Genomic DNA, 20,799 nt, shown 5'->3' with positions numbered 1-20,799 from the left:
CTGTAATGCTAGCCAAAGGATGCAATGAAAAATTAACTGCACTGATTGTGTAAATTGCGTTAAATAGAAAAAAAATTCAACCATAAAATTAGTGCATTAATTTTGACAGCTATGTTAAATTAAAACATTTTATTTATAGGCTTTTTGCCTTTATTTTATAGGGAAGTGAACAACATTTATGAAACAGGACATGATGCAAACTGGATTCAACCCAGTTTTGAATCAAGCAGGTTAGAATGAGTCATCGGTCTCTCATTTGGTTTCTCACCTGTTCGGTATCCAGTGTTGTTGAGATAAACGGCAAAGGACCGCGGCTCATGCTGAGCTTGCCATGAAGGCGAGGAACAGTTCTCGTTGTTGGTGTACGTGTTGTGGTTGTGGACATACTTCCCAGTCAGCATGGAAGAGCGTGATGGACAGCACATGGGCGTAGTTACAAACGCATTTGTGAATGAGGTTCCACCGTCCTCCATGATCTTGCGAGTTTTGTTCATCACCTGCAATGAGCCTGACACACAAAGCCAGACAAATGCAAGTTCAGTTATGCATGTTTGAGAAGTTCAAACCTTTTACATGTCTAAATATTCACTATGCTGTCAAAAGTAGTGTTAGATGTGGAAAAGGATCCCTGCAGTTCTGTGGCAATGCAACGACTGGTTGTGGTTCCAGGACTAAGGCCCTTATCCTCTCAGATGTCTGAGGGAAGCCATTAAATATTGAAATAGGAAATAAGTCAAACCTGTGATGACAGTCTGTGATTGAGACTCATTGGATGTTATGCTCAAGAGGAAGGAACTTGATCCAGTTACAACATGCTTACAATATGGGACAAATACCAAGAGAGGGACTTGGGTGGCAGATCAAGTAGACTAACAACAAGCAAGCAAATGTTTCCAGGACTGAAGTCCGAGAAGGCTAAAGTCTTTTTCTTTCCAAGGCTGAGTTAATAATGAACAACTTAAACTAAACAGAGCTCCTACAAGAGAGGACTGACAATCCTCCTGAATAAGACCAGCATAAATGGTCACCAGCACGTTTTGAATGATGGTGTGTTGGTGTTCTCACAAGGCTTTTTAACTAGTTTAACCAGCATGACTGCCTTGGTTTAGCTAAAACCGCAAATAAACACTCCTGAAGCTATTCAAGGTCTTTAATATTACAAGGCAGATGTGTTGGAGCCAAATTCTGAAGGAACATGACCCTCCAGGATCAAGACCTTCGTCAGCTGTTATCACTAGAAATATCATGTTGGTCAACGGGCATTACCAGCTATGACTGGCTGTACTGGTTCACCAGCTAGACCAGCACTAACTTAAACCAGCATTGGACCAGTATGGAAACTCACGCTGGTTTGAGACAAAGGTAAACAAAACAAAAACACTAAACATTCTTAATTTAATATATATTTACTTGAGAAGCAAAATTGCTCTGGATATCAAGTCTTGTTTTCTGAAAAAAATAATAATCAAGTAAGTTTATGCATAAACCAAGAACAACATCGGACAATGGGGCAAGAAAAATAAACTTAATTTTTTTAACCCATTGGAAGATATTTTTCTTGTTTTAGACAAAAAATATATACATTTTCATAATTTTTTCAGAGAAAACAATTTCTCAAGTAAATGTACCTTGATTTAAGAATGTTTAAATATTTACTGGAAAACAAGAAAAACCACAACAACTTGAAATAAAAACTAAAAATGAATTAATTCAAATGTCTCCAAATATTGAAGTGGAGTGTGCAAATTCAAACATCTAAGTCAGTGAGGTCAATAAAAATCTGTTTCATCTGAAGTTCCATTCCCATGTTTCTCCAAGTATCATTATGGTATTTGAAGATCTCTACAGTAACTTTCCAGACGACTTGCTTATTCATAACTGATGCATGCCGAGTGCTGACAAAGCCTCAAGAGAGTCGTATGAGGTCTCCACCTCATTCGTCTGCAGAACAGATGGGCCATTAATGATGAATTGCATCTGGTATACTCACCCAACTCCACATCCTGGTCATCTGTCATGATGAGTATGATGTTGGGTCTGATGTTTCGGCGGTCACCTTGAACCCGCCCACGCAGGCCCTGACCGCGGGTGGTAAAACCAAAGCAGACCAGTGGGGCGGCCAGAACCATCATCCAGGCCAGTTTCACCAGCTGCATCATGGGACTGCGCACCGGGTTTGCAAACACGATTTAGAAGGCTGGAATCCTCACAAGGTAATCTGTTTTAGGGAAAAAAGCAAAGAGATGATTTCCAAAGAGGTCAAATCAAATGTTACTTTGGTTAACAGAAATTGGAGAGACTAAAAAGTACCACTTTTCCTTCCTCCACAAGACAAACGAGAATTCCAGATCATTGTCTGCGAAATCATTCGCATCCGTTTTAAGCTTGATGCCATCTATTTTCACATCAATCCACAAGCACAGGAACAGACCATAGAAAATCTCAACCTTTGCACTTGAAAATAAACACAGCACACCCTCTTAAAGGAGTCAACACATTTTAAACTCCAACATGCTTCCAGGATGTGCATGCACCAAAATCAACATGGAAGAACAATTTTAAAACACTAGCTGAATCTTTTACAGAAATCTTTGCTACTTAACGAACAGTAAAACACAAAAACTCTGAACCCTACCTGTACAGTTCTTAGCTTAGCAGCATCACATGTGGCAACAGTACACCCAATATCTTTACTTCAGTTCTGCACTCATATTTACAGACACTTTCTTCAAGTCAGAAAGGCCTGAGTGTCTCTCTCCGTGTGTGCAGACAAGCCAGTTCTTTCTTTCTAATCAGTCACACTACTTCAGTACTATTGAGGCTATTCTATTGGCTATTAGGGGCTGCTCTGGCCCAAACCCAGCCAATCACATTTTATGGCAGAGCTGTCAGTCAGACGGCCCAGAGCTTGTGACCCCTAGCGGACACCCGGTGGGAATTACGAAGCCAGTACAGGGGGTAGAGGGTTCCGCTACATTAACCCTTGTGCTGTGGTCGCCAGTCACAGATTTACACACTGGACCCCTTTACACAGCACTGCATTCGCTCTACACCAGCAAAGATTACTCAGTGAAATCTTTCATATTCCACAGACATACTCAATTTCCTAAAAAGCCATGTCTTGAGATTTTAAGACATAAGCATAAGCATGAGTTGATTTTGCACATTTTAATTTACCTGACGACTAGCATGTGCAAAAGTAAGTTTGATTGATATACCGTCCAATTTATCTATGAGTTTATTGTATAAACCTTATGGAGGACCATATTGCCTGTGGCCTCAAGCTGATCTTTGTCTCCAATCAGTGAGCTGTTAAACAATATGGGCATTTATGCACCTGAGGCTCGTCGCATGGCATTCATTTGGCTTGATAATTTTGCTTGCAATGAAAATGGCTTAAGTCATTTATGCAACAATAAGACCAGTGAGAGTAGAAATAAATGAGTAAATTAGAGTCAGCACTGGTGTTACAGTATCAACTCAAGGCCAATGTGTCCACATATTCAAACTAACAATACTCCATTTTGAAAGACGCGGGAATTCCCTTCAGAATTAGTGATGTAAATATATATATTTTTTTATTCAAAGAAATTAAATTGAAAAGAATTTAATGGAATAAAAATAGAAAGACAAAGATGGCAAAAAGTATAATTTACTGCAAACAATTACAGTTTTTATTTTAAAATATGCACACTTTCACTCTTAATCATAAGCCTAACAAGACTAAAAACAGCTCTGTTTAATGTTTTTTGTCTCATCACATTCAATTAAATTACATATGATTAAAGGCTTTTCACTTCAAAATGGCAAAATTTGACAAATCAAAAGACAAATACTTTGCATCACTGAATATTATTGTTGGTTGTGTAACATGTCTATAATAAAAAGTTGTCAAACATTAATTGTTTAGCTTCTTATTTTATATCTTCCCTAACACTCTTTTACCAATAAAACTGAAGCTTCATGCTTGGTCGACTGGTCATATCACAAAAATTGACATTGACAAGCGCTGTTAAACCTACTGAGAACACCTTAGAAATGTTACTCTTTAAGCTTTTTATCATCTCAACACAGAGAGCAGTGTGTAAAGGAGTGCAGCAGAGCAGCATCAAGAATATTGATATCTGTTCAATGGGAGTCACTTTATTTACTCACTCATGACATTCCAAAAAAACATTTATGCTGTTATCATATATATCAAACTAAATATAGGAAGCATAAAAGTAGTCAATATGGAGCTAGGTTCAATCTTTTGAGGTCATGTAATATTTTATAACTATTTTACATTGCCTTTGTATTGCTTTTTTTTTGGGGGGGATTGATATCAAGGTAAAAAAACAAACAAACAAACAAAAAACACACACACACGTCACATGGAATTAGAATGGCAGTAAATGTAAAAAAGTAGGTTTAGACCATCCCTTTAAGTTTCACTCTTTGGGTACATCTGACATCCGATAAGAAGGAGCCATTGAATGGAAAACCATGTGCTTGTCCTTCTCCATCATTGTGCAGATGATGGTCTGCCTCTCAGATGGGTCTCTAAGTGCTTTTTTGGACCGAGTGGATTTCAGACAGGCAGCATGAGGGATAGTCAGTCCAGTCACCCTGACAGCACTGTACAAACACTGGCGCTGTTTAGACAAACAGCAGGGAATGGCAGGGTCCAGTCAGACCAGAGTGCGCGCACACACACAGTGTGACTTCCAGATCTCATGAAAACCTCCTAAGGCCGAGAAAATATGGAGAACAACTCCTTCAAACGTTCATTTAGACGTATGCTTCCTTTCCATCATTTGTTTTATGTCCACACTGTGCAAATTAGATTTACTTTTCTCATCAGTATTCAATTTAAAGTGCTAAATCCTTTCATTTACCTTCTTATGTGACACCACAGGATGAACTATTGTGTGATGTGTCTCCAGCAATTTGAAACTAACTTCAGCCAAAAGAAAATATATTAAAAAAAACTCCAGATCTGAGCCAATACTGAGCTGTTTAGCTCAATCATGTGTTCCTCAAGCAACCATGAATTAAACTGTCTCTGCCCTCAATGATGACACATTCACCCTCATTCCAGCACTGTAATTTTAGAATACAGTCGACCCAAAATAGCTCTTCTATTTTCTTCCCTGGAGGGAAAAGGGTCGTGAATTATAATTTTGTTTTAATTACCCTTATTACTGTGAAAATGTGTTCCAGTTGGTGGCACTGGCAAGAACATAAACCACTACTTTGCTTTTCTTTGACGCTCTGACCCTTTGCCTGCGAAAAACAGACCTGCTATCCTCCATTTCCGTGAATAATGGGAAACAAAGCTTCCACACTCCCATGGCTCCCTGACACTGAATCAGCACTGGGCTGGTTTGCAAAAAAGATGTGATGTTTGTGTCTGAAGCCTTCGGTGGAAAACCTGGTGACTTCCTCTGGCTTTAGTCGAATGGTTATTCAGATTAATGTTCTTGTAATGTGCAGAACAAAAAGTACTTCCAACTCACTCACTTTAAATATATGTCTTAAGCAACTATTTGTTATAAATTTGTTACAGTTATATTGCAGTAAGGTCACCGTGATTATGCAAAGACAGATATGTTCCTGGATCAACATATTTTGTTGATCCTGGAACAACATTACTGTCAGAAAATGTAGCCCTAATTATATCTATACCCCTAAACCAAACCATTCCCATAATTTATCCCTAAAATCAGAGGAAAATGATTGGTGAATAACACTGATGCAGAAGCACCTCACCCTGGTTTTAGGCCTAAACTTGACATAAACTGTAAACTTGTCCTTCAAATCTGATTAGTTGATTGGATTGTTGTTCCAGGATCAACAAAGATGATCCAGGAACATGTTGTACTTGGTGAAAATCACGTTCACCATTGAAGTACAGTGGATATCTGGAGATGGAGTGTCCAGATCTCTGCAATAAACTCTGGAGAAGTCATAAAGAACTGTCAAATTCCTAAAAATATATTCAGAAAAATTAGGGATGCACTGATATTACAATTCTGGCAAATATTGATGAGCTATTCCGAGTTCAAAAAAAATAAAGTTAAAAAGCAAAATATAAAAATCCACAGTTTTAAGTATGGAAGACAAATGTTAATTCTGAGATTACATTTGTGTGTTTAATGATTAGAGAAAAAAACCTAGAGAGCAGTAGATGACGGCAAATTACTCCAAAAGGAAAATTATTTATAAATACATTTACAACAATTTCATGACTTAAAATCATTTTAAATTGTAGTTCATGGTCTTCATTCACCCCAATCGGCTGCGCACATTTGCCAAGCGCTATGCCTTTGTAGACCTGCATTGCTGAGGAACACAAGAAAGCTTTCTTCTGGGTCACAGACGAGCACCAGAGCAAGCATCATCTCAGCTCCTTATTGTTTTTAGGGATTAGAGGAAATTACCCAGTAAATTAGCCTCTACTGTACTAATCAGAGCTAAGCTGGTCGAATAATATTTGGGATTTATTAAGAGAAAAAAAGGTCTCGAAGGTTCAAAGGAGCAAAACAAAAAGGCTACTATTGGACTTTTCAAGCCTGAGACACAGCTGCCAAAAAATAACCCCTTATGAAAGAGGTGCAATTTTCAGATTAATGGATGACAGGACCAGGGTCCTTCAATGTGATCCAAATTCTGTACTTTTATGATTTCTCTATGCTTTCTTCCCCACTCCATGTATACTAAAGCATCCAGCATCCCTCCCACCTTCCTACCCACATAGCGGTGTTTTCTACCATGTAGTGCTATCAGAGACAGCGACTCAGAGGTTCTTGGCAAGCAAAAAACCGCCACTGCTGCTTGTGGTAAAGGCCCAGACCACGTACTTTCATGCACCCTGAACCTCCTTTGACCCACGTGGTAATGTGGGGTGGTTAACCCAAACCTCAAACACCTGGACTCTCAGAAGACTCCAAAACGAGGTCTGCCGAATTCACAGGTAAGGAAAGATGAGTTCCTGAGGAAGAGGCCACACGATTAAGATCAGAATGTCACGACCCGGCACATTCTTTCCAACCGCGCTGGGTTTAATAACATCTAGACTGCATCACGAATAGTCTGGTTTCTGTCAATCCCTCGTCCAGGAAGACGAAAATGGCAAGGCCGCATTCGTAACATGTGCGATCAGCTTCTAAAAATCACTTAAATGAAACCCCTGATCCCTGTCAGCTTGAAATAATTCCTTTTAAAGCAAAGCACCATGCAAGAGCTCGTCCTTCACCATGGCAAAGTTGTTTGTGCATCTTCATTGCAAATGAGAGTCCCTGGTGAGCCAAGAACGAGTATAAATCAAACCAGATGGCACGGTTAAAAAGTGAGTCAGCCATTCATAAATGCAAGGTTTCCATAGACAAACACAGTCTCGAGGGCTAATCCCCCTTTCCATTCCCTCACTATAGAGACTTCGCTCGCTCCCTGTAAAGAAGCCAAGTCACTGGAGAACAATCAGCAGTAAGAACACTTCACAGTTTATTGGTTGTGACAGTTGCATTTTAATTATCAAAGAGTCCAAGACAAGATTTGTTTTAACTTTAAATGGCGCTGTTAAAGCGATTTTTGCGGGACGACGCTCAAAATATCCCATTACAGATATCACTGAATAAAATGAGTAATTCAATTAAAATTTTCATTTATAGTTGAACTGTTTCTTTAGGATCATCTGGTGAGTTTTACATAAAAGACAGGCTGTTTAAAGACATAGATCGTAAAGGGACATGGACATAAATGACTATTTCTGCAGAGGCTGTTTGCATATTTCTGTATGCTGATTATTCCCATCGGGGGAGAAATGATTACTTAGCCACAGAATTTTGAGGTTTGGATTTTGCAACATTTCTTTTTTTAGGAATCAGCCAGGACTGGACTGCTCCATCCACAGCGTCACACCCTACGGTGTCGTGGAGGTCCGTGGCCAGAGCACACCGCACGAGCCTCCATCAACAAGAGCCATCCACCCACATGGGAGCGAGGAAGGCCAACAAAACTATCGTGATGTGACCAGTTTTAGAGTGTGTAGCTCCTCTTTGCTCAATCACTTTCAGGGCACATTTTGTTCTCACTGATGGAACAGACGACTGATTATGCGGTTAGAACAAGAATGTGGAATCCGACTGAAGTGGCTTCAGTTTGTTCTCACGCCACTGGACCATTCTGCTTAATCACTGTAGAGTGAATGGATACACTGCAGTCGCATGAACGACAGCCATGCCAACCGACTCGCACGCAAACACCTTTTCTAAATGGGAAAAGCACATGCAGCTTTGCTTCTCTGCCTGAAAGCTCAGAAGAAACTCTTTTTCAGATTAGTCACTGAAACTTGCTTCAACTGATGATGTTCTAGTACATTGCAGTCCCATCTGTACTAATTGTTATAAAGATTTTGAATTAGTCCCATATCACAGTACATTCACCATTAAATTGTTAAATATATAAAAAACAAAATCAATAAATTAAATTATTATTAATTATAATTTTTAAATAACATTATTTTATATAAAATATAAACTTTTTTTAAACAGAACATGAGAAATTAATTAAAAAAATGTCTCCAATATCTAATACTAATATAACGTGCGTCCCTTAAATGAGATTATGATGGTTCTCTGAAGCTCCCATTACTTAAAAACAAAGTAATGAGAGTAAATAATGGCTTTAGCAAAATGCTAATGTGTACAGCAAGATGATTTTAGCATTTCTACATAAATAAAATAAAATAAAATAAAAACACAGAAAGCCCAATTTCTACATTTGAATGACTACAGAAGTTCCATGACAAAAGCCACCTTTGCAAGCCAGAGCTTTGTCCTAGTCACACAACCCCAATGGGAGAAGTTCTTTCAAAAGCAATCCGTGTGCTTGAAACATCCAATTGATGTTCCTATGTAGCTTTTCTCTTTAGCACTTGCCATGTTTGTGAGCGCATCTATGACTTGAGCCGAGAGAACATAAGCTTTTCTATCTTTTAGAACAGCTGAGCAAACCTCAAAAAAAATCTAATCAAATCAGGAGCGCCAGCAGTTGTCAACAGTGTGATGCCAGCCAGCATAAAAATGCCAATGTCCAAATAGGAGAACATGGCATATGGATGCCTGTAGACTAAAGATATCCATCCTGACCACAGTATCTGGTGGTTTTTGAAGAAATGGACCAAAACAACCAAATTCTAGTGGTTGTGTATTTAAAAAAAAAAAAAAGCCAAAATGCAATAAGCTTAGGCTTTTACAAGATACACATGAACTACTATGAACCATTACTTCATGATTTCTGTTTATTTTTTAGAAACTTTTATAAAACTCATTTCAACAGGCACTGGACTATATTTAGCAGAGAACTGTTAGTGTTTAACCACCACATTAAATAGCATAAATGCTTTGACATTGTGGTTTCAAAGCAAATGGCAGTGACTATCATCGAAAACCGGTCTTATGCTAGTCTCCAACCCCAAAGAGGGGGGCTTTGGGGTCCTGTTACCTGAGGGCTCCATCTCATTAATTATAAATGTATGTAAATATCATTAAAATAATCTGCCTCCCACAGACTTCAAAGTCTTAAAGTTTTGTCTTGAAGAGGCTCTTTGTGGGGAGCAGGAATCTCGGTCATTGAGAATTGGGGCTACCCAGCATGACGCAACAAATAAAAACCTGGCAACGGACAAAATTATCCTGTGGCAGCTGGTTAGGACAAAGACCCAGATTTAAGGCACTGATATACTCATGGCAAAGTTCTTTTTTGTTCTTCACGAAATACCTTTGCAGTGGTATACTAGTAGCAAACATCCCAACATCCCTGGGAGCGGAAGTTAATAAGTGCTTTCCTCTCAGTCAGAAAGTAAATAAAAATGACAGTGGTGACAAAACCACAGTTAAAAAAGCATGATGTGGATATGTTTCTGTATTTCGGTATTCCAAACAAATCACGTCACATGTATGTATAAAGCACTTTATATAATAGATTGCTTTAAAGAAAGCTTTAGAGTATTAAAGATAAAAAAGTGTCAGTGTCACTTTCAATTAGAATTACACAACTTCAATTTCTACCATAAAGCATCTCCAGCGTATACATTTTTTTGCTCGCATTTTTACAGACTGAACAGATGAAATGAACCGGAGAAGATTTCCACATCAAAGAAGGGAGTTCCAGAGCACACAATTATTACGTAATCGCCACGGCCCAATGACAGTTTGAAAGTGGCAAGTAAAAACTACAGAAGCGAAATTTAAACGAACTTCGTTTTGATCTGATTTTGTTCAAGACGACGTCACAACAGTTTGTTCTTTGATTTGCTGATTTGCTTGAAGTCGTGGCATTAAGATTGCAGAAAGAAAACATTCGGAGAGTGGTAGAACAGATTAAGTAATTTATTCTTCTGTGAACTTGTGCAGACAGTTTGAGATCTAATACTTTTAAACATTGATGCCATGGCCACTTTAGTTCCCCCAGGCTGCCACGCTGCTTTGCTATGCCAGCTCACATTAACATGTTCTCCAGTGACACCAGCTTTGCACACACCCTCACCCAGCTGCAGCTGATGGCAGTCGACCGTGCCATCGCACAAGAACCCCAGCCACTGGGCCTCACTCACACCTTAAAGCCCACCCAAAACCCCTCTCTAATCTCCAAACTAAGCACACATCACTACCCTTTATTTCTAAATACCAAGGCAGGGGGGCTGGAGCCACCTTCGAGAGTTTTATGATTTTTCCATAATCCAATATACTAGCACCAGAGAGGCCCCTGAAGTCACGCTGTCTGAGAGCGACGGTGGAGCTATAGGTGACCTGTACTGTGGCATACATGACTCAGGAGCGCCGGTGGGTGCCGTACAGCATCTCAATGACTGTGAGAGAGAAAGAGAGAGCAGCTCACAGGCTTAAACATACAGGGCACAGAATTCAGAGCTAAGCAAATTCCATTCAGCTCCTCCTCGGCTTGGCTTTGGGAGAGATTAGCTTTCTCTTATGAAGGCCCAACTCATTAGCCACCTGCAAAGTCGGCACAGCATAAACCAGTCAAAGCTTCAGACCTCCTCGACATTCTCCGGCTACTTACCCTGCTGTTTAAACGCAAGTACAATCGACTGAGATTGCCAGGTAGGACTGAAATCAGCTCTGACCAAATTTGGCAGAGATCTAGCAAAGCCTAACAGAGATTCTTCCTGGCGTTTTTGCTCGAGTTGGAGCAGCCGAAGCAAGCCATCCTCGCCCCTCTCGGTCAGCTGGGAGGTCTCGCTGGAGAGGTTTTCAGGCCATTCCTTTAAGTATGTGGTTAATGAAAGAAGCAAAAAAGCAGATCTCAATAGACAGCATAATGGAGGGGGGGCAATGTCAAACATTTGGCCTTTGATCAACTCAGTATATGACAAATAACAGAGAAACAGACACAGTAAAAGCATTTTATGGGTCTTTGGTGGGAGGGGGAGAAAAATTAATTACAGCTGCAACCAGCCATACCATAATAAATATGCTTCTTTGTATTGAGAAATTCTCTTCTTTCAGAGCCTTTGACGTATTCATATTCTCCACAAAACGTACATCACAAGTAGAAAAAAAGACTTTTAAAACTCCAGATTGCAATATAAAACCAGTTAAAGAGAACCTCCCAAAGAATATGTTTCATCTTAATTTCATTTTTAAAGAAATATTCCTCTTTACCACAGTGGCAAATACACCAAACACATTAAAATGCCACATAAAGAAAATATTCAAATTGCTTCAGTGAGTTTCCACTGACGTAACTGTCTTGAATAAATAAATCAATGTCTTTTCCATGAAATCAGTGGCCAGCTCCCACATGAAGAACGTAGGGAGCCAAGCAAATCTGTTTGAGCTGGAGTATCCTTGCCGCTTAAGTGATCCTAATATTATGTGCAGTTCGCTGACTGAAGACGCGTGGCACCATTACAAGCCTGAAGACATAAATCCCTCACTATAATAGAAGAGGTGCCACCAGGCCACATCTATACCATGGGGGTTCTGTGTCTTGGAGAGCAGGTTAATCATTGAGACCTGGCCACAGATGTATACAGATTAAATGACCCATGAAGATCTGATGAGGATTGATGAATATCCCTACTGGAACACTTGTCAAAACAAATTAGTACTTTTTAACATGATTCTTCAAGGAAGAAGGTCAATTTATAAGCAGTCACAGAAGAGCACAGGTAAAAGGAGGAGGGAAAAAAAGCCAGGTAAAAACAGGATTAGACAGCGATTCCCTTGAATTATTACCCTTATTGCTACATTAATGAGCCAAACTGAAATGTGTTCAAACCCCAAATATAAATACTTGGTCTACCAGCAAGCGCACACGGCAGGCCTCACCACTGGACCATATGGCCTGTCTGAAAGTGGAGAGATTGAGACAGTGTTACTCCATTTAATGCCAGGATCAGCTTTCAACTTGCACTTAGTAACTCCAAAGTAAGGGACTTAGGCCCTGTTTACACCTGGTGTTAAGATGTGTTTTGGTCGATCGAATCATAAATAGACTAGGGAGACACATACTTGTTTCCACCTGGTATTTTAATGTCTCTTTTGTCCACTTTCAACCATTTCTGTCCTGATTTATTTGATGGGAGGCTGTATGGCGGGGGTAAATATATGGGCTTTTTCATTCTATTGGATAAGATAAGCTCACGCAATTTACACATAAATGCACCCAGAGAAGACGGAACAACATACGGAGAGCAGCAGCTTTCGTTTCTGCTCTGACAGCCGCAAGATCCTGCCGAACGCTGTGAGTGCGTTAGAAATCAGGAATGGTGAGAGAACATTGTGCTTGGAACGTTTTTCGTCATTTTTAAACTAAGTTTAAATCTGGCTAGCACGGTTCCCTCAATGTTTAAAATTTAGGTCAGTAGGCAGAGAGTAGACAGTCTTTTGTGGCTGTTCGAACACTTCGGACCACATGAGCATTTACACTACGAAAGCAATCCCGGCGAATGCGTTTGACTACCTCTGAAAGTGGTCGAAAGCTCAAAATGTTTAATAATCTGTTACATTTATATAGCGCTTTTTCTGAGACCTCAAAGCGCTTTACATAGAAGGGGGGAATCTCCTCAACCACCACCAATGTGCAGCATCCACTTGGATGATGCGACGGCAGCCATATTGCGCCAGAACGCTCACCACACACCAGCTTACTGGTGGAGAGGAGACAGTGATGAAGCCAATCAGTATATGGGGATGATTAGGAGGCCATGATCGACAGAGGCCAAGGGGCAAATTTGGCCAGGATGCCGGGGTTACACCCCTACTCTTTTTCGAAGGACATCCTGGGATTTTTAATGACCACAGAGAGTCAGGACATCGGTTTAACGTCTCATCCGAAGGACAGGTCCTTCGGATGACCCCGTTGTTTTAGACCCCGTTGTCACCTGTATTTTGCATCGCCCACTTGTGATCTGATCGACCAAAATGCATTTTAATATCAGGTGTAAACAGGGCCTTAGTTGCAGCACCTCAAATGACAAAGCGTGATCACGTGGCTTTACAAGTCAAATGGGCTGGAAATCACAAACTTGAGGCTAGCAAAGCCACCAGCACTGTCTAGTGCATGTTAATTTGAGTCTACCTATTCTAGCGAAGACTGTGGCTACCTGAAAGCTGAAAATGTACTGGGGCGCTTAGGAATCGAATTCCAGACTGTTTTTGGGTGGGGTAAGTGGGTGCATAGAGGGCTCTGTCAGCAGGCCCCAGTCAGAGCATTTCTGTCCTAGTGTGAAATGGTACACTTCCAGAATGTGGGGCATGTACAGACAGAATCTATGCAGAAAAAACGACAATGAGAATACCCATCCCTGACCCCATCTGTCACTCTGCTATAGATACGAGTGGGATGTTACTCCTAAAAGAAAGAAAAAAAACTATTTGTCATCCATCCCTTCAGCCACATAGACACATGCAGAAATGCAACCTGTAATTTGTACTCTGATGCTCACTTCGCCAGCGCTTGAGGCGTGAATGCGTGTGGCTTTTTTTTTTTTTTTTGAAGCGTGCGATCACATCATTTGTAACGTAATTAACTTTGAGTGTACTGCCATTTTTCTGACACCTGTACTTACAGGTCACGCCCCATCCACCGACTGTATGATCTTTTCAAAATCACAGGATTCATTTTCAAAAGCCGTGCAGCCAAATATTCACATGCATTTATGAATCCACAGTCAGCAGGCCAAACCTAAAACGCTGAGTGCCAGAGACAAACATGCCATATGTAAATTAGCCTGAGCAGAATTCTGCTATGCCCTCTGGGAACCTCAGCTGGCCAGTCTTTTTCTAATGAAAGCCTGTTTCAACCTAAGAGTAAAAAAATCTAGTAGTATGTATATAAATGTATATACAAAATTTTTAATAAGAAAAGTTACTTTGAGAGATAATCAAAGTCCCATAAGAAAATAAGTTAACAATTGTGAGACTGTTGAAAGTCGCAAAAGAAAAAGTCCGAACTATGATCATTGTAATTACGGAAAAAGTCTCAATTTTTAAGATGCAATCGTGAGATGAAAAGATGCAATTGTGAGAAAGTTGCAATCACAAGAGAAAGTATGAGAAATAGTTGCAATTATGACAAAAAGTAGCAATAATGAACAAGTAATATTTTGAGATGGTCGCGAGTCATTTGCAATTACAAAAAAAGTCAAATCTGAAAATCGCAATTGAGCGGTTAAGTCAATATTTTCCTTTATTTTTTCCTTTGAGATAGAAACAGGTATTCATACTGGTCCTGGAACAGAAAATAAATTAAATGGAAGCTGCCGTTTTTTTGTATCATTAAAAAAGTGTCACTCAACTAAAAACAACATTTTGGCTAAATTAATTAAGAGGAAAAAAACAAATGCAATTTCCCTACCCTTGATCTACGTCTAATTTCTTCTCTGCCACATCGATCACACCATGGCAACCAAACAGGAAAACCACAGAACCACTTCATTTGGATGGTACGACTCTCCAGTGGCTTGCCTGTTGGGCTCTGGCGAGACAAACCCAAAGCAATGAAAGGTTTATAGGCATTCCACTCAAGAGCAAGCCACAGCAGAGGTCAGACTCATATCCCCATGGTAAAGACAAGAAAGAGACATGAAAGCAAATCAAAGTCGTTCAGCAACAGAGTACGTTTGAGTCTGGATACGTTGCATGCTTAGCTGTCATGTCCAAAAGAGGCCTTTAACTTACAGAGAGGCCCTAACCCTAACCCACTCAATTCATTCTTGCAGAAGTTGAATAAAAATATTAAGCAAGAAGGGTGGGAGGTTACATTTTTGAAAGCATTGCATGCTGTCTTTTATTAGGTGAGCTGTCGGCAAAGCTGCCTGCCTTTTCTTGCCAAAGGTCAATAATGACTGGCTGAGTTATCTTAATTATCATGACACCAAGGGATTCAAGTAGTCAGCGCCTAACTCTAGAATGCCTCTCTGCATTAAGGAGGGCATTATTGTAAAAACAAAATAAGTGGAGAGACCATTGCTAGAACCATTGAGAACCTCTAGATACTGTCTGAAGTTGCCTCAAAATAATTTCAAGTGCCTTAAAACCTTTCCTTTAAGGTGGATCTAGAGGAACCACTAGTCGCCACATGTTTTTGAAAGAACAGCTATATTTGCCTAGAGATTCTCCTAATGGTTCTTACAATGTGGCAACCTGGCGAACTCAAGTGTTCTCAAGTATCTTTGCATTTTACAGTTGATTCGCCTACTGTGACCCTGATGCAATAGAGTGATGCTCTTCAAACACTTGGGGGCGCTATTGAGAGCGCCATCTGTGGCAGTGTTTCCCATGAGTCTGTTGTTCCTAGATCAGAAAGCATCATCCAAACATCACAACCCCCCCCCTCCCCCTTCTATGAAGAGAGATCAATAACATGCACAGTGAAATTATAAACCGTGTACCCAAAGCATAGGACTAAGAGCCACAGATAAGAGAGACAACATCATGCCGAAGCATTGTCAACTCTCAATTACAGCCTTGATATCACCCACCCTTCCCATTTAAATTACCACCTCACTTCCTGCAGGAACACTATTATTAAGCAGAGATAAACAGATACTACACAGTGTGGCTCAATTTCCTCTCTCACTACCCATCTAAACAAGACCCAAGTCCATGTGGTGGGAATGGCTGGTGCTCCTCAGAGTATCCTGGGAACAGCTGGCACCGGTGGCCACCTCCACATATGCTGCCATTTTTCCAGCACTTGACAGAAAGGATCGTACATATGGGCAGTTAAATGTCCAGCACCCTGGCAACTGTGATTTGTTTGACAGAACAGCAGTGAATATATGCAACTAGTTAAAGGCAAAGAGGCATTTTATAAACGGCACAAGAGCCATGCGGTACAGCGGCACATGGGTTCCCGATGCTTTTGATTTGAGTTGGTAAGTGAACACGAATGGCAGGGGGTCAAATACTTAACACATGTCCAAAGCTTCAGGAAAACTGAGAATACATGCAGGATATTAGATCATAGAGTTTTATTGACAGTTAGACAAAGATTCTCTCTCTCATTCTCACACAAACATGCACACGCACACACACACACACACACACACACACACACACACAGCTTAGAGTTCATGCTCTCTCGTGGTCCCACTCTCACGGTACAGCTGATCCCCGGTCTAACTCTCCAAAAGACCGAACAGCTACTGAAACAATATTAGTGTTGGCAGACCCAAATCTAGAACTGCAAATTATTCACAACAGCTGCAGCAACTGTTTAGACTGACACAAAACCACAACAATCTCTCAAAGATGCTGGGATCAAGATCATATATCCGTTCAGCCAAATCTGAAAATTATGTCATTATTTACTCACCCTTGTGTCATTCCAAACATGTTTGCATCTTCTTATATGGAAAACAAATATGAAATATTTCTCCTTTTGGGTTCCAATGAAGAAAGTGAATAGGGATCCGGGCTGTCAAGCTCCAAAATTCTCATCCGTTCATTACACAAAGCTATCATACAGAGTCTATAATTCAGAAAACCATACAGAAGAGCAACATTTTATGGTGTTGTATTGTGATTTTGAAGCTCGACACCCCAGAACTTTCACTTTCATTAAGATAAAGAGGGGCCAGCACATTCAACATTTCCTTTCACATTCCACAAAAGATATTCATACACGTTTGAAATAACATTTGAGTAACTGACATTTTCCTTTTTGACAGTACCATTCACTTTTAAAAACAGTGCACAAAAATGAGATAAACTAAACAGATAGTTTTAAGTATCTTTAAAACGAATTGCACTTAGAGAAAGTGATTGATGAAGAACTGTAACTGACAAGTTTACGACATGGCTCTGTTCGCAGAGAACGAACAGGTCAGTGGTATTGTCTGCTTTCAAACTTAACCAAGGGTTTGAGACCATAAACAGTCTTTAGTTCAGATCTCCTCAAAGACCTCAGAGCTAAAACACCTAATTACATATGGCTCGTGTTAAAGAAATGTAATGAAAAGCAGTTTTTGGCGACTAATGCAACCCATCAAGATTAATTTAGCAAGGTCATTTTTAACCTCACATTAAATCAAATCCACTTGTGCATTAAATTGGTTCAACGAAAGGTAATGTCTGCATAAGCGTCATCTCTCAAATGATTTTTCAAACACTAATGAAGTCACAGCCAAAAAAATTTTGCTAATAAGGCATAACTGTACATCTACAGAAACGAAAACACACTGAACGAAAAGAAACAAGTTTCTCAAATCACGTCCCTTCATAATCCTGCAGTCGTCACTGGTAATGACTGCCCTCATTGTAAAATCTCAACACTAGTGCTGATGTATTTGTGGTTTTCTCAAATGAATTTCAGTGTGTGAGTGAGTGATGTTGACATGGCTGATTAATGTGTGTAAATAAACATCATTCACACAACTCTGTCTTTGTGGCATTCCTGGCATCATTCTTCTGCCCCCCTTTGCCCTTACAGCTGTACAGTCCCCTCAGCAAACACCTCACACTGTATACATGCCCGGCAGCAACATATTAATGCTAGACATCTAGTTCTTCATTGGCAGTTCTGCCTTTTTTTGGTTTACTGGAGTTGAGTGAAACTTGTGGCATGATTTCTTTAGAGGCACCCCGCCATTTGCATATGTTGCAACCTGGTCCAGGGGATGTTCTTAACACCACATTTCTTCATTATGAAAACAGTGTCAGCTTAATGCAGGACACAGCTTATTTAAACAACTGATGCAAAATTGAACGGATTAAACTTGTTTGCCGGCAACATGTGCAGGGATCAGTCTGAAAAATAGTTTGTGCAGCAAAGGTTTAGCTTTCACTTCAAATCAAATTTATGTGAATGCATAACTGGCACAGTCTAAAGGTCATGATTTTTAGTGAGATGTTCCCTTCAACTTTTTAGCATGACAGAAACGGCAATTAAATCAAGGTTTGCTAAAGGGTATGCCATTTTCATGTAGTGAAAATCCAATTACATGGTTCATTAAAACTTGCATAACATGCAAAAAGACGTCTCGTCAGTCAGAAACAATCTCCCATTCAGAAATACCCCTCTTTAAATCCCAAACCTGACAGCACTTCAGCTTCACACAAGATAACCACCTGAGACAGCCAAAAACATTTAATACAGATGAACTAAAAATTCCAGACCCTCCAAGGAAAAACAAACTAGTTGGAGAGAGTGAGAATAAGAAGTGTTAGTACCTGGATATCAGTCTTGCTCATGGAGTTGATCTTTCTCTCGCTGTGGGTTGTTCGCTCTTGAGCTCCTCAGAGTGTTTGTGGGGACCACACTGCTCCTGGAAGACAACCTTCCTCCTCTAATCTGTTCTCCAATGTGATGACACACACTAACCCCAACCATCTGTTGAAACACGTCCTCCAGCACTCAGCACAGTGGTGCGTCAAGACAAACTACCCAGTCCAATCAGAGAGGGTACTGGGTGGCTCTTCCCAGGCTGGAGGCAGGGACAAGGACATAAGGGAAACACTAGTCAGAGATGTCTAAAAACTCCAGCCACGGTAACCTGAGATTTAGAGAGAGAGAGGGAGGAGAGGAGAAGAGGAGGGAGGGGATTGAGAATGCGAGTGAGGGAGGGAGGGCAGCACGTCTATGAACATTTATGTTGCCACTTGTAGCTCACAGGAATCCCATAGAAGCAGCCTGGGGTTCCTCAAATCTCACTCACACATATAGTTGAAATGCAGTGCCTCTAAAGCATCGATGGGGTAAAAAAATAACTCCACAAAAGAGTATGGTCAGTTAAAGAAAGAAATACTTGTATAGACCACAATGCACTGCTGTTTGTACTACACTGTTACATCTGCCCAACTCACACCTCCCTGTTATAAATCTTCAGCTGTCTCGGCAGCATTCCTGTCCTTCGCAATCTACTGCCTTAAGTTAAGCGAGAAAGAGATTTTCCAGAGATAAGAGACTGAGCCAGGATCATTAGCGCCATTTAGTTTCATTTATTTTAGCTACTGTCATTTGTAATGCTGTGTGGGATTTAAATAGCTTCAGTGTAATTTATCTGAAGACAGGCTAAATATTCAATGTTAATAGCATACTTTCCATTGAATTTAACTTCAGTGAAGCATTTGCTTTACGGTCAATGGCAGAGGAATGTCCTAGAAAATAAAATAATAAATACAAATGTGCCATTCCTAAAAATGTAATAAAAAAAATTATAAAAAAAACTTTCAACCAAAGTTCTAAAATGTTGTGCTGGTGTAACCAAGAAAAAGGTGTAACACTTTGGATACACATCTTAACCAATATATAAAAAATAAAAAAAGTTTCAGAAAGTTAATTCATAATAATTGTATGAATTACATTGACATTGTAATATTTGACCTAACCTTGTCCTGAAAAAAACTAAAAAAAACTTACAATAAAGCTTTTTTTCTTCATTATATCAGGACAGTATAAGACAACCCTGATTTTTTTTTGTTACTTTTTAAAAATGTATTTTTTATAAAGTAAACTAATTCCAAAAATCACCTTGTATGTAGGTATGCATTGCAATTTTAATACCTTGTGAATATTTATTGGATAAAAAAAAGAAAAGAACATTCATGCCACTGACCCTTTAGCCACCAATACTCAAGAAAAACAGTTTGAATGTTGGTGCACTGACAATTGAAAGCCAATCATTTCTCATTCTCATGTTAGAAGGTCAATAGAAAGTGGCTTTTCTTTCATGAAACTTCAGCTCAATAAACATGCTAACCCTGGTTCTGTGCTATCTTAGCAACTGAGTTCATCAGTTGAGGAAATGAAAACAAAGGCTGCTAAGTGACCTATTAGCATTCTTTAAAGCTGCTTTCACACCTGGTAAAAGTTTCAGTTATCCCAGACCAAACTCAAACACTGATCAATCTTCACTTGTGACAAACCCCTCAAAAGCCCCAAATCAAACAAACACTGTGACCACGTCATCACGTACCCTATTCAGGCAACCAAAGAGAAGACTAGCACGTCTTATACTTTAACTCTACATTTGTGTCATCTTTCATGTGCTAATGGGTGTCAATCTGGGAGAGATACTTGACTGGTGACAGTTTCAGGAGAGGCTGTAAGGGAAGTTAAGAACCAGCGGACGACAAAACATGAGTTTTAGCATAGCATATCTAATGGAAAGAACAGAGTGACTCAAGTTTGATACCACCACACAGGTTTTTTCCTTCTACTCGTTTTTAAAGGGGTTCCAATGTAACAGGACACAAATTTCCAGCAAATGCATTCAACACATCTTAATTCCATTTGCATGCTGTTGTGTGACTTGCTCTGATCCATTTTCCGGCCAGCGTGTTCAGC

The 20,799-nt window shown here is 39.9% G+C and overlaps 1 protein-coding gene across 9 annotated transcripts in view; it reads right to left on the bottom strand.

Moving 5' to 3' along the window:
* The window catches only part of sulf1 (sulfatase 1), a gene marked incomplete at its 3' end in the record, with an annotated part of 40,953 nt that extends 21,993 nt beyond the window's left edge, over positions 1 to 18,960 (bottom strand). For 4 of the 9 annotated variants that reach the window (XM_082183886.1, XM_082183888.1, XM_082183889.1 and 1 more), the window contains exons 1-3: positions 18,684 to 18,959; positions 1,991 to 2,218; positions 269 to 508 (exon numbers count right to left, since the gene is read on the bottom strand). In XM_082183886.1, the coding sequence (XP_082040012.1) occupies positions 269 to 508; positions 1,991 to 2,159 (409 nt within the window). In that variant the 5' untranslated portion in view covers positions 2,160 to 2,218; positions 18,684 to 18,959. Of the gene's footprint in view, positions 1 to 268; positions 509 to 1,990; positions 2,219 to 2,310; positions 2,574 to 2,635; positions 3,627 to 14,865; positions 14,986 to 18,683 lie in introns of those variants that run through there. The other 5 variants (XM_082183882.1, XM_082183887.1, XM_082183884.1 and 2 more) reach the window with 4 other exon arrangements.
* Between the last annotated feature and the right edge of the window lie 1,839 nt (positions 18,961 to 20,799).

The sequence above is a fragment of the Leuciscus leuciscus genome, assembly GCF_965113295.1.
Source record: "Leuciscus leuciscus genome assembly, chromosome: 11".
NCBI classification, from domain to species: Eukaryota; Metazoa; Chordata; class Actinopteri; order Cypriniformes; family Leuciscidae; genus Leuciscus; species Leuciscus leuciscus.
The sequence above is the reverse complement of the archived record's forward strand: the minus strand, read 5'-3'. Positions and strand labels throughout refer to the sequence as shown.